Below are 14,452 nucleotides of genomic sequence, written 5' to 3' on the forward strand. Positions count from 1 at the left end.
TCCTCAGGTTCTCTCTGGGTTTTATTTAAGAAAACCTCCACCAGATCATGCTGGAACGTTTTTGTTGTTGTTGCTGTGATTAAGTTACACACTCCTTGATGTCTGCAGTGTTATAACCGAGACAAACTAATTTGTCTCGGTTATAACACCTATGGAGGCAGGTCACATGCTGTAGTTGTCATAGTGATGGGGAGTTAGTTACTGGAGCGAGGTACAGGTCCCGGTTGAGCTCTGGCTCTGAGTACCTGAGCAGGGGTAGGTGCATTCAGTCCAGAGTTACAGAGCACAGTCAGGGAAGAAGAGAGAGTTAAAGTCCCAGTACCTTCAGAGAATACCTCACGCCAACCACCATGCCTAGGAAGAGTGATGTGGCGGCGAAGATTGAGGATGGTGAGTTGAGATTCAGAATCTCAGTTGTAAATGTTTTTATGCTCTGGCTTTGAGGTGATATAAAGACTAATATGAGATGCAAATGCAAAATTCCTTTATAGATTCATGCTGGGCCATTTTAGAGATGTTTGAATGAGTAGTGGACATTTATTTGTTTGCGTTCATTCAGTTGGAATCGAAATCGATGGGGATGTGAGTGACAGTGAGGGTAAGTATAACACAGAGATAGTTGTGTCTTTCTCTGTGAATAAGGCAGACAACTACAGACACTGGTTGTTAGAATTGACCTGATATTTAAAAAGCTTCAGCTCTAACTGTATTAGTGTGTTTTTTTTACATTGTACTAAACGTGTATATCTTTGCATGTGTTGAGCTGTTGTGTGTGTGTATGTGTGTTCTCGCGCATACATTTGTGTGTGTGTGTGTATCTACAGTGAGGGAAAAAAGTATTTGATCCCCTGCTGATTTTATACGTTTGCCCACTGACAAAGAAATGGTCAGTCTATAATTTTAATGGTAGGTTTATTTGAACAGTGAGAGACAGAATAACAACAACAAAATCCAGAAAAACGCATTTCAAAAAATTTCTAAATTGATTTGCATTTTAATGAGGGAAATAAGTATTTGACCCCCTCTCAATCAGAAAGATTTCTGGCTCCCAGGTGTCTTTTATACAGGTAATGAGCTGAGATTAAGAGCACACTCTTAAAGGGAGTGCTCCTAATCTCAGCTTGTTACCTGTATAAAAGACACCTGTCCACAGAAGCAATCAATCAATCAGATTCCAAACTTTCCACCATGGCCAAGACCAAAGAGCTCTCCAAGGATGTTAGGGACAAGATTGTAGACCTACACAAGGCTGGAATGGGCTACAAGACCATCGCCAAGCAGCTTGGTGAGAAGGTGACAACAGTTGGTGCGATTATTCGCAAATGGAAGAAACACAAAAGTACTGTCAATCTCCCTCGGCCTGGGGCTCCATGCAAGATCTCACCTTGTGGTGTTGCAATGATCATGAGAACGGTGAGGAATCAGCCCAGAACTACACGGGAGGATCTTGTCAATGATCTCAAGGCAGCTGGGACCATAGTCACCAAGAAAACAATTGGTAACACACTACGGCGTGAAGCACTGAAATCCTGCAGCGCCAGCAAAGGTCCCCCTGCTCAAGAAAGCACATATACAGGCCCGTCTGAAGTTTGCCAATGAACATCTGAATGATTCAGAGGAGAACTGGGTGAAAGTGTTGTGGTCAGATGAGACCAAAATCGAGCTCTTTGGCATCAACTCAACTCGCCTTGTTTGGAGGAGGAGGAATGCTGCCTATGACCCCAAGAACACCATCCCCACCGTCAAACATGGAGGTGGAAACATTATGCTTTGGGGGTGTTTTTCTGCTAAGGGGACAGCACAACTTCATCGCATCAGAGGGACGATGGACGGGGCCATGTACTGTCAAATCATGGGTGAGAACCTCCTTCCCTCAGCCAGTGCATTGAAAATGGGTCGTGGATGGGTATTCCAGCATGGCAACAAAGGAGTGGCTCAAGAAGAAGCACATTAAGGTCCTGGAGTGGCCTAGCCAGGATCCAGACCTTAATCCCATAGAAAATCTGTGGAGGGAACTGAAGGTTCGAGTTGCCAAACGTCAGCCTCGAAACCTTAATGACTTGGAGAAGATCTGCAAAGAGGAGTGGAACAAAATCCCTCCTGAGATGTGTGCAAACCTGGTGGCCAACTACAAGAAACGTCTGACCTCTGTGATTGCCAACAAGGGTTTTGCCATCAAGTACTAAGTCATGTTTTGCAGAGGGGTCAAATACTTATTTCCCTAATTAAAATGCAAATCAATTTATAACATTTTTGACATGCGTTTTTCTGGATATTTTTGTTGTTATTCTGTCTCTCACTGTTCAAATAAACCTACCATTAAAATTATGGACTGATCATGTCTTTGTCAGTGGGCAAACGTACAAAATCAACAGGGGATCAAATACTTTTTTCCCTCACTGTATACAGATGACACCAGTCGAAGGAGAGGGAACAGAAGACCGGCAGCTGGCAGAGGAGGAGCCCGCGGCAGGGGCAAAAAGCCAGCCGATGAAGATGATGAGGACGAGGAGGAAGAGGAGGCCCCCAGAACCCGCAGAGGAGCCAATAAGAAGAAAGCTTCCAAGTCACGTGACATCGACGATGAAAGTGAGGATGACGCCCCCAAGAGGAGACGAGGAGGAGCAGCAAACAAAAAGAAAGGAGGAAAGGCCCAGGACAGTGAGGAGGACAGTGAGGAGGAGAAGGGGAACAAAAGAAACAAGAAGGGAGCCGCAGGAAAGAAGGGGAAAGAAGAGGAGACCAAAGATAATAAGAAGAAAGGAGACGCCAAGGGGAAGGGCAAAGGAAAGGAGAAGGAAGACGAGAAGGACAAGAAGAAGAAAAAGAAGAAAGAGAGCAGGTATCTTGGTGGAAATCAGGGCCCAAGCGTAGTACTAAACAGCACAGGAATCTAAATAATGGGCCAAATACGTTATTTAACTGTATTAAACAATATTTGCTACCCTTGCATCAAGAGAAATAGAAGGACATCCTTTCTAACTCTCTGTCTCTCTCAATCACTGACCTCTCTTTCCCTTCGATCGCTCTCTCCTAACGATCTGTCTTCCGCTCTCTCTGTTCCCCTCTTGTCTCCCTTCCTCTATCTATCTCACAGCTCAGACACAGACTCTAACGCAGACTCAGAGGAGGAGTCCATGTCGGAGGGAGAGATGGAACGACTGAAGGAGGAGGTGGAGGAGAAGAAGAAGGTCATAGCTATTATGAGGAACAAGCCCTGGCGAATGAAGAGGAGGCTGGTATATCTGAAGTAATGAACGTGTTGACTGATTGCACTTGCATAGGCTACTGGACAAATGACATATGCTGTCAGGATGAAGTTGAGACACTTTCAGATAATAATTTGCTGTATTCATTGATCATAGCTGTGTTTTTTTTACCCCATTTTAAAGTATTTACTACACCACCTGTCAGTATATATTTCATATTTTAGTTAATTTTATCCATTTATTTGAGCTTGACTGTAGCTGTTCTGTTGTTAACCTTATGATTTGTTCTCAGAGAATGCCAAGAATTTGTAGATAAATTTGAAGGGGCTCTGGGAAAAGGAAAAGGCAGGAAGTTTTATGCCTATAAAGTCATGATGATGAAGGTATGGAACCATGAGCACAATGTATGCTTTCCTGCCACTTAGCTTTTTGTGGATGTCAAAATATGAGGATATAATATTGATTGTCTTTCTTTTTCACCAGAAATGGATCAAATTCCAAAGAGATTTTGAAAATTTCAAAACGACTTGCATACCATGGGAACGAAAGATAAAAGAGGTTGAAAGTGAGTTACCTGCTACTCCACACTTTAGAAACAGCAATATACTGAAAATATTCCAGAACACAGGTCACAACACAAGATACAGTAATATACTGAGCTGATTGACAAAGGCCAGTTGAATGACAGCTGAGCACTACCACCTAGTGAAGAAACCCTATATGTCACTTCTCTCCCCTCAGGTCACTTTGGGTCCTCTGTTGCTTCCTACTTCATCTTCCTGCGCTGGATGTATGGCATGAACATGGTCCTCTTTGGCTTAACCTTCGGACTGGTTGTGATCCCAGAGGTAAAACCGCCTCACAAAGAGTTTTAACACATAGATACAACTCTAATGTATACTCTAGTAGTCTATCAATAATTATTGAAATGTGTTATGGCTCCAGGTTCTGATGGGACTTCCGTATGGATCCATTCCCAGAAAGACAGTGCCCAGAGCTGAGCAGCCTACTGCTCAAGACTACTCTGTCCTCATGGACTTCAACGTGGGTTAAACAATGCAGTCGAAATAGGCTACGCTCTATTTACTCTGCATGAAAGCCTATCAAATATTACCATATCAAAGATTTCAGGCTCATATAATGTGATGATATTTCATATTGTGCTACTTAAATTATCAGCATGGGTCTGGAGACACCTGTGAAGATCAGAAGACACAGTTTATCGGTACACTATAAGAGCACAGTTCATCACTTGTGATCACTTCTTTCTCTCTCAGGGGTATTGCAAATACTCAGTCCTCTTCTATGGTTACTACAACAACCAGAGGACCATTGGGCTGCTGAAGTTCCGCCTCCCGCTGTCTTACCTCATGGTAGGAGTGGGGACTTTTGGCTACAGCCTGATGGTGGTGATACGAACGTGAGTCACCACCCAATCCCCCACCTATAAAATATGATCAGATGTCACACATACACTACCGTTCAAAAGTTTGGGGTCACTTAGAAATGTCCTTGTTTTCAAAAGAAAAGCAAAAAAAAAAATCTCCATTAAAATAACATCAAATTGATCAGAAATACAGTGTAGACATTGTTAATGTTGTAAATGGCTATTGTAGCTGGAAACGGCTGATTTTCTATGCAATATCTACATAAGCGTACAGAGGTCCATTATCAGCAACCATCAGTCCTGTGTTCCAATGGCACGTTGTGTTTGCTAATCCAAGTTTATCATTTTAAAAGGCTAATTGATCATTAGAAAACCCTTTTTTTTCTGCAAAAGCTCATGGGGATCCAAATAAACAAATAGATATAAATAATTTAGTTTTTCATGGTGTTTGATCTGAAAATGGATAACGGCCTTTCCCCACTGTCATTCCTATATGTTTTGATAGAATGGCTAAGAATGCTGATGTGGGGGGAGGGGACGGAGATGACGGGGAGTTCACCTTTGCCTGGAAGATGTTCACCAGCTGGGATTACCTCATCGGCAACGCCGAGACGGCTGACAACAAGTACGCTTCCATCACCACCAGCTTCAAGGTAACCATGGAGACCCGTGTACTATTTTCACAACTTCATCACAACGTCTGATCTTTTGAATTATGTTCTTCTGAGTATTCTTTACTGTATTCAATCCAATATAATGACATGTTATTTCCCACCAACTACACATCACTTCTGAAACATGTTAGTGGCCCATAAGCTAACTGTCTTTCTGTCTGTCTGTCTGTCTGAGTGCAGGAGTCCATCGTGGATGAGCAGGAGAACCAAAAGGATGAGAACATCCACCTGAGGAGGTTCCTGCGTGTGCTGGCCAACTTCATGATCATCTGCTGCCTGGGAGGAAGTGGCTACCTCATCTTCTTCGTGGTGAAGAGGTCCCAGGAGTTTGCCAACAGGAACGACCTGAGCTGGTACGAGAAAAACGAGGTAATGCTTGGAGAATGGTGTTGATGCTAAGTACATCCTTTGAAACCAATGGAATCAGTTTCTATTTGGAATAAATGATGGTAATATTATCTCATAATAGTGTAGCCTTCTTTATCTCATTCATTAATAACTAAACAAACGTCCCTCTCTATTATATCACTGAACTATGTTTGATCATACGGTGTTGTGTAAAGTGGTGGTGTAGTGGAGAGATGGTATGATTCCTCCCATGGTCCCACTGTGTAGTTGGAGCTCATCATGTCCCTGTTGGGCCTGGTGTGTCCTCCCCTGTTTGAGACCATCGCGGAGCTGGAGGAGTACCACCCCCGGATCGCCCTCAAATGGCAGCTAGGGCGCATCTTTGCCCTCTTTTTGGGAAACCTCTACACTTTCCTGTTTGCCCTGTTTGATGAGGTCAACAACAAGGTACTGTAAGGCTGCCTCACACTACTTCAGGCCACTACCAGACATTAGCACTTTCTTGTTAATCTTAAATCTACATTGAGAGCGGGATTACAGGATCATTTTTGGGATAATATGAAAGCGTCAAAGAGAAGGATAAGGTTTCATACTGGGATGGTGGAGTTACATATTATGTAATCAACACAGTGCATCCTGTAGTGAGGGATTGATTTCATACTCTTAGGAATGATGTTCCTCAGAGAGATGCATTTTCATTGGGATGAATGGGTAGTGCGTTGTAATGGATGACCTGTGATTCAATGGCTTCCTTCCTTCCACTCAGCTTGATGAGGAGGTGTCCATTAGGAATGCGTCCATCTGGGCCCTGAAGGAATACTACGCTAACTTCACCCTCCACAACAATGACACGGACGTCACCCCGCCCCCCATGGACCCCTCTGATGTCATCAGGGGGCCATGCTGGGAGACCGCCGTCGGCATAGTAACGGAACCTTACTGATATCCTCATCTCTGGTGTGATATGGTCATTGTTTCTGTTGTATGTACTGTACCTTTGTAAAGCCCTGTGTGTGATGTTCATCATGTGACAGGAGTTTGTGAAGCTGACCGTGTCAGACATCCAGGTGACCTACCTGACCATCCTGATTGGTGACTTTGCGCGGGCTGTCATTGTCAGGTTCCTCAACTACTGCTGGTGCTGGGACCTCGAAGCCACATATGTACGTGCTCCACTTGTCATTGTTACAAATGTCTTATTTTGTCTATTGGTGGGGATATTCTAGTGGTCTACATTTTTGTTGCCAGGCAGAAGTTTGAACCACTGTTTGTGATATGGATTTTATCTCCCTCTGTAGCCATCATATGGAGAATTTGACATCAGTGGCAACGTTCTTGGTCTGGTCTTCAACCAAGGAATGATCTGGTAAGAGATATTTATATTCTGGTTGCAAAACTATAGAACTCATACAGTATATTCCATATTCCCTTCACTGACCCTGTGTGTGTGCGTGTGTGTGTGCGTGTTTCAGGATGGGTGCGTTCTATGCTCCAGGGCTGGTAGGGATAAACGTCCTGCGTCTCCTCTCCTCCATGTATTACCAGTGCTGGGCCGTAATGGCCACTAACGTGCCCCATGAGAGGGTCTTCAAAGCCTCCAAATCCAACAACTTCTACATGGGCCTCCTCCTCCTCATCCTCTTCCTCAGTCTACTGCCTGTGGTCTACACCATCATGACCTTGCCACCCTCCTTTGACTGTGGGCCATTCAGGTAGCACATACACACAGGCATGTTTACTGTTCTGTAGGACACACCCCTGCAAATGCACTCACACCTCTATACATAAACACAGACAAACAATATACAATATGTAAGGACACATACCTGTAGCTACATACTCACAAAAAACAAAATCACAAATACAGTCTCACACAATCTTTGATCTCCACAGTGGGAAGGCCAAGATGTTTGATGTCATCATGGAGACGATAGACCTGGACCTGCCTGCCTTTCTGGGAACACTGATGGGCTATGCAGCCAACCCTGGCCTCATCATACCAGCTGTGCTACTGATGGTGTGAGTAGAAGTATATAACTACACATACAGTCACACACACACACACACACACATTTATATATATACAGTACCGGTCAAAGGTTTTCTTTATTTTTACTATTTTCTACATTGTAGAATAATAGTGAAGACATCAAAACCACGAAATAACACATATGGAATCATGTAGTAACCAAAAAAGTGTTAAACAAATCAAAATATATTTTAGATTTTAGATTCTTCAAAGTAGCTACCCTTTGCCTTGATGACAGCTTTGCACACTCTTGGCATTCTCTCAACCAGCTTCATGAGGAATGCTTTTCCAACATTCTTGAAGGAGTTCCCACATATGCTGAGCACTTGTTGGCTGCTTTTCCTTCACTCTACGGTCCATCTCAATTGGGTTGAGGTCGGGTGATTGTGGAGGCCATGTCATCTGATGCAGCACTCTATCACTCTCCTTCTTGGTCAAATAGCCCTTACACAGCCTGGAGGTGTGTTGGGTCCTTGTCCTGTTGAAAAACAAATGATAGTCCCACTAAGCGCAAACCAGATGGGATGGCGTATCGCTGCAGAATGCTGTGGTAGCCATGCTGGTTAAGTGTGCCTTGAATTCTAAATAAATCACAGACAGTGTCACCAGCAAAGCACCCCCACACCATCACACATGCGGAGATCATCCGTTCACCTACTCTGCGTCTCACAAAGACACAGCGGTTGGAACCAAAAATCTCAAATTTGGACTCATCAGACCAAAGGACAGATGTCCACCGGTCTAATGTCCATTGCTCGTGTTTCTTGGCCCAAGCAAGTCTCTTCTTCTTATTAGTGTCCTTTAGTAGTGGTTTCTTTGCAGCAATTCAACCATGAAGGCCTGATTCACACAGTCTCCTCTGAACAGTTGATGTTCAGATGTGTCTGTTACTTGAACTCTGTGAAGCATTTATTTGGGCTGCAATTTCTGAGGCTGGGAACTCTAATGAACGTATACTCTGCAGCATAGGTAACTCTGGGTCTTCCTTTCCTGTGGCGGTCCTCATGAGAGCCAGTTTCATCATAGCACTTCATGTTTTTTGCGACTGCTCTTGAATAAACTTTAAAAGTTCTTGAAATGTTCTGTATTGACTGACCTTCATGTCTTAAAGTAATGATGGACTGTTGTTTCTCTTTGCTTATTTGAGCTGTTCTTGCCATAATATGGACTTGGTCTTTTACCAAATAGGGCTATCTTCTGTATACCACCCCTACCTTGTCACAACACAACTGATTGACTCAAACGCATTAAGAAGGAAAGAAATTCCACAAATTAACTTTTAACAAGGCACACCTGTTAATTGAAATGCATTCCAGGTGGCTACCTCATGAAGCTGGTTGAGATAATGCCAAGAGTGTGCAAAGCTGTCATCAAGGCAAAGGGTGGCTACTTTGAACAATCTCAAATATAAAATACATTTTGATTTGTTTAACAGAATGTTGGTTACTACATGATTCCATATGTGCTATTTCATAGTTTTGATGTCTTCACTGTTATTCTACAATGTAGAAAATAGTACAAATAAAGAAAAACCCTGGAATGAGTAGGTGTGTTCAAACTTTTGACTGGTACTGTACAGTCGTGGTCAAAAGTTTTGGTCTTCACAAAGTTCGCTGCTTCAGGGTTGTGAGATATTTTTGTCAGATGTTACTATGGTATACTGAAGTATAATTACAAGCATTCCATAAGTGTCAAAGGCTTTTATTGACAATTACATTAAGTTTATGCAAAGAGTCAATATTTGCAGTGTTGACCCTTCTTTTTCAAGACCTCTGCAATCCGCCCTGGCATTACATTTTAGTCATTTAGCAGACACTCTTATCCAGAGCGACTTACAGTTAGTGAGTGCATACATTTTCATACTGACCCCCTATGGGAAACGAACCCACAACCCTGGCGTTGCAAGCGCCATGCTCTACCAACTGAGCTACAGGGGACTTTAACTTTTAATTAACTTCTGGGCCACATCCTGACTGATGGCAGCCCATTCTTGCATAATCAATGCTTGGAGTTTGTCAGAATTTGTGGGTTTTTGTTTGTCCACCCGCCTCTTGAGGATCGACCACAAGTTCTCAATGGGATTAAGGTCTGGGGAGTTTCCTGGCCATGGACCCAAAATGTCAATGTTTTGTTCCCCGAGCCACTTAGTTATCACTTTTGCCTTATGGCAAGGTGCTCCATCAAGCTGGAAAAGGCATTGGTCATCACCAAACTGTTCTTGGATGGTTGGGAGAAGTTGCTCTCGGAGGATGTGTTGGTACCATTCTTTATTCATGGCTGTGTTCTTAGGCAAAATTGTGAGTGAGCCCACTCCCTTGGCTGAGAAGCAACCCCACACATGAATGGTCTCAGGATGCTTTACTGTTGGCATGACACAGGACTGATGGTAGCGCTCTCCTTGTCTTCTCCGGACAAGGTGTTTTCCGGATGCCCCAAACAATCGGAAAGGGGATTCATCAGAGAAAATGACTTTACCCCAGTCCTCAGCAGTCCAATCCCTGTACCTTTTGCAGAATATCAGTCTGTCCCTGATGTTTTTCCTGGAGATAAGTGGCTTCTTTGCTGCCCTTCTTGACACCAGGCCATCCTCCAAAATTCTTCACCTCACTGTGCGTGCAGATGCACTCACACTTGCCTGTTGCCATTCCTGAGCAAGCTCTGCACTGGTGGTGCCCCGATCACGCAGCTGAATCAACTTTAGGAGACGGTCCTGGCGCTTGCTGGACTTTCTTGGGCGCCCTGACGCCTTCTTCACAACAATTGAACCTCTCTCCTCTTGATGATCCGATAAATGGTTGATTTAGGTGCAATCTTACTAGCAGCAATATCCTTGCCTGTGAACCCTTTTTGTGCAAAGCAATGATGACGGCACGTGTTTCCTTGCAGGTAACCATGGTTAACAGAGGAAGAACAATGATTTCAAGCACCACCCTCCTTTTAAAGCTTCCAGTCTGTTATTCTAACTCAATCAGCATGACAGAGTGATCTCCAGCCTTGTCCTCGTCAACACTCTCACCTGTGTTAACGAGAGAATCACTGACATGATGGCAGCTGGTGCTTTTGTGGCAGGGCTGAAATGCAGTGGAAATGTTTTTGGGGGATTAAGTTCATTTTCATGGCAAAGAGGGACTTTGCAATTAACTGCAATTCATCTGATCACTCTTCATGACATTCTGGAGTATATGCAAATTACCATCATCAAAACTGAGGCAGCAGACTTTGTGAAAATTAGTATTTGTGTCATTCTCAAAACTTTTGACCACGACTGTATATTAGGATACTGCATGTCTACAGTGTATATCTGTGTAAACAGATGGATGCTAAAGCTCTTAATACAGTGGGCTCCAAAATTACTGGCACCCCTGACTGGCAATGCACAAACAATACTTTAAAAATTATAAACAATATAATTATAGAGATAAACTCAAAATACCAACGTGAGAAATAATTTTCAATGGAACCAACCAAAATCATACAATTATTTAATACCAAATAAATGTCACCAAAATCAACGTTTCATAATTATTGGCACTCCTCATTTAGTACTTAGTGTAACCACCTCTGGCAAGGTTAACAGCATGGAGTCTTTTCCTGTAATGTTTGACGAGGTTAAGGAACACATTTGGAGGGATTTTGGACCATTCCTCTATGCAGATCCTTTCAAGATCCTTCACATTCTTGGGTTTGCGCTTATCAACTGCCCTTTTCAACTCAGTCCACAGATTTTCGATTGGATTGAGGTCCGGCGACTGAGATGGCCAAGGCAGAACATTGATTTTGTTGTCACAGAACCATTTCTGTGTGGATCTTGAGGTATGTTTTGGGTCATTGTCTTGTTGGAAAGTCCAGCTATGGCCAAGTCCCAGCCTTCTGGCAGAGGCAACCAGATTGTCAGCCAAAATTCCCTGATACTTGGTGGAATTCATTATGCCATCAATCTTAACCAGTGCCCCTGGACCTCTGGAATTAAAACAGCCCCAAAACATCACTAACCCACCACCATATTTCACCGTGGGTATGAGGTGCCTCTCCTTGTATGCATCTCTGTTTCGACGCCAAACATGCTGATGCTGTATCTGACCAAAACGTTCAATTTTGGTCTCATCTGACCAGAGCACCTTCTTCCAGTCATAATTTAAATGACGTTTGGCAAACTCCAAGCGCTTGCAATCTGTGTCTTGGAGTCAGAAAGGGCTTTCTTCTGACAACCCTTCCAAAGAGCCTGTGGTTGTGGAGGTGGCGTCTGATGGTGCTTTTTGAAACCTGGTGACCCCAAGACGCCACCAAGGCCTGCAATTCTTTCACAGTGATTCTTGTGGATTTTGTTGCTTCTCTCACCATCCTCCTCCCTATCCTGGGGGGCAAAATGCATTTGCGTCCTCTACCTGTGAGGTTTTCAACTGTTCCATATCTTTTTATTTTTTTTATAATTGCCCTGACAGTGCTCAGTGGTAAATTCAATCGTTTGTGGATCTTCTTGTAGCCATTACCATATTTATGAAGGTCTACAACCATCTGTCTCTTTTGAACTGCCAGTGCTTTTGTTTTCTTCATGGTGTTGGATGACAAAGGGATATTGCATGCGTGTTACCTCATTTTTATACCCTAGTGAAACAGGAAGTGATGTAATGGCTCAATATGGTTCCTTAAGACTTAGATCAACTTAAATAAGTGGAATTTAATTCCTGGTTTAATTTTGGTAGATGTTATTTACAATAATCTTTAAGGGTGCCATTAATTGTGAAACCTTGATTTGGTGGACATTGATTTTTAATTAAATCAATAAATGATTTTGGTGGGTCCTTTTGGAACATTAATATAGTACAGTATTTCTCACATGTTGGTATTTTGAGTTTATCTCTATAATTATATTGTTTATATTTATTAAAGTATTATTTGTGCATTGCCAGTCAGGGGTGCCGGTAATATTGGAGCCCACTGTATGTACTTCCCCACAGACTGGCTATCTACTATCTGAACTCGGTGTCTGAGGCGTATCAACATGCTAACGCAGAGCTGAAGAAGAAGATGCAGATGGTGAGTCTGAGTGTTTTTCAAATTAATTCAGTCTCAGGTAAAAATTTTATGTGGTTAATTTATAGGTCTTAATTATTTAAATAATACTCACTTGCTCTCGCTCGCTGTCATCTATCTATCTACATGTATCTATCTATCTATCTATCTATCTATCTATCTATCTATCTATCTATCTATCTATCTATCTATCTATCTATCTATCTATCTATCTATCTATCTATCTATCTATCTATCTATCTATCTATCTATCTCTCACTCACTCACTCACTCACTCACTCACTCACACACACACACACACACTCTCTCTCTCTCTCTCTCTCTCTCTCTCTGGCTCTCTCACTCACTCACTCACTCACACACACACACACACACACATTCTCTCTCTATCTTTAGGCCAGAGATGAGGAGAAGAACAGGAGGAACAACACTGAAAGCACAGACCAGGTCATGAAGGACCTGGAGGACCTGCTCCCCAACCGCTCTCTCTTGCCCCCAGCTCCCCCACCAGAGACAGGTGCAGGTGAGCATCATACCTTCACTTCAAATGTGTATGAAACCTTAGCTCCAATAGTGGAACACAGGTGATCTTGTTTGACCTGATGTTAAATTTGTCTGAAATCAATGATATCATGAGCCAGCCTGGTCTCATAGACTAGACGTAACATAGTAAACGTAACTCCGGGACACTCAAATTAGTATGATATGTTACATTTGGAATGTTACATAAAACAGAAGGTTACTTAAGGCAAAAACAAAAATCAGGTGGTTGGTTGGGGTGGATGGGTAGGTGTATAATGCAAACGTCTAGCAACCCAAAGGTTCCGCGTTCGAATCTCATCAAGTACAACATTAGCATTTTAGCTAATTAGCAACTTTGCAACAACTTAGCAGGTTAGCTAACCATTTCCCTAACCTTAACCCTTTAACCTAACATTAGCTTTAACCTAACTCCTAACCTTAACCTTAACCCTTACCATAACCCCTAACCCCTAGCTAACGCTAGCCACCTAGCCAACATTAGCGTTAGCCACCTAGCCACCTAGCTAATGTTAGCCACAACAAATTGGAATTCGTAACATATCATAAGTTTAGCAAATTCGTAACATATTGTACGAATTGCAAGTTGGAATTTGTTACATATCATACGAAATGGATGATGGACATCCACAAATGAATACATACCATGCAAACATAAGATATCATACTAATTGGAGTGTCCCGGATTTACTATGTTACATCTACCCCTGAGTCCAGGTTGCATGAGCAAAGAGATGGTTGTACTTGTTTAGACTTTGAGACAATGCACTCCCCCTATGTCTTCCCTGACCAGACAATAAAGCAGACCAAGGTGGAAAGTCTACAAAGGTGAGGCCAGGAACTGCAGGCAAGGACGTGAACCTGCAGAAAGACGTGTCCCTGTCATCACCAAATCCCAACACTCGAGGCGCAGTGACCCGCCCACCGGGTCCCCGGGGGCCTGGACCTCTGCCTGGAAATGGTCAGCAGGGGCCAGGAGGGGGACCAGGGCGAGGACGGGGGAGAGGACAGCCACCTCCAAGACCCTAGCTCCCAGAAGAAAAAGAAGAGTCAAGATTTTTTAGAAATCTAACAAATGTTTAACTAAAGAATTTGCAAATGTATTGAATTGTACAAGAAAGTGTTGGATTTTAGCTACTAATTGCCTAAGAAGTAGGTTGGAGTAGGTTGGGGACTGTAAACTGAGTGTACAAAATATAAAGGACAAATCAAATCAAACTTTATTTGTCAC

General features: G+C 43.0%; 1 protein-coding gene across 1 annotated transcript; it reads left to right on the forward strand.

The window, feature by feature from the left end:
- The first annotated feature begins 350 nt into the window (after positions 1-350).
- On the forward strand, positions 351-14,444 carry LOC121542207 (transmembrane channel-like protein 2-A). Its single transcript, XM_041851681.1, has 19 exons — positions 351-390; positions 2,410-2,842; positions 3,098-3,250; positions 3,502-3,592; positions 3,693-3,774; positions 3,951-4,057; positions 4,155-4,253; positions 4,487-4,629; positions 5,102-5,249; positions 5,451-5,639; positions 5,886-6,065; positions 6,385-6,543; positions 6,653-6,781; positions 6,917-6,984; positions 7,091-7,330; positions 7,512-7,637; positions 12,606-12,684; positions 13,078-13,204; positions 14,015-14,444. The coding sequence occupies exons 1-19, from the start codon at positions 351-353 to the stop codon at positions 14,248-14,250; spliced, it is 2,829 nt and encodes a 942-aa protein (XP_041707615.1). The 3' UTR covers positions 14,251-14,444.
- The last annotated feature ends 8 nt before the right edge of the window (positions 14,445-14,452 follow it).

This window comes from Coregonus clupeaformis, chromosome 27 (genome assembly GCF_020615455.1).
Source record: "Coregonus clupeaformis isolate EN_2021a chromosome 27, ASM2061545v1, whole genome shotgun sequence".
Taxonomy (NCBI): domain Eukaryota; kingdom Metazoa; phylum Chordata; class Actinopteri; order Salmoniformes; family Salmonidae; genus Coregonus; species Coregonus clupeaformis.

What these genes read in the sequence shown, in the direction of transcription:
- LOC121542207 (XM_041851681.1), top strand. Translation starts at nt 351, where the DNA reads ATGCCTAGGAAGAGTGATGTGGCGGCGAAGATTGAGGATG. An exon ending in TTGATGAGGTCAACAACAAG is followed by an intron (nt 6,066 to 6,384) that starts GTACTGTAAGGC and finishes CCTTCCACTCAG; the next exon opens with CTTGATGAGGAGGTGTCCAT. An exon ending in CCCACCAGAGACAGGTGCAG is followed by an intron (nt 13,205 to 14,014) that starts GTGAGCATCATA and finishes TTCCCTGACCAG; the next exon opens with ACAATAAAGCAGACCAAGGT.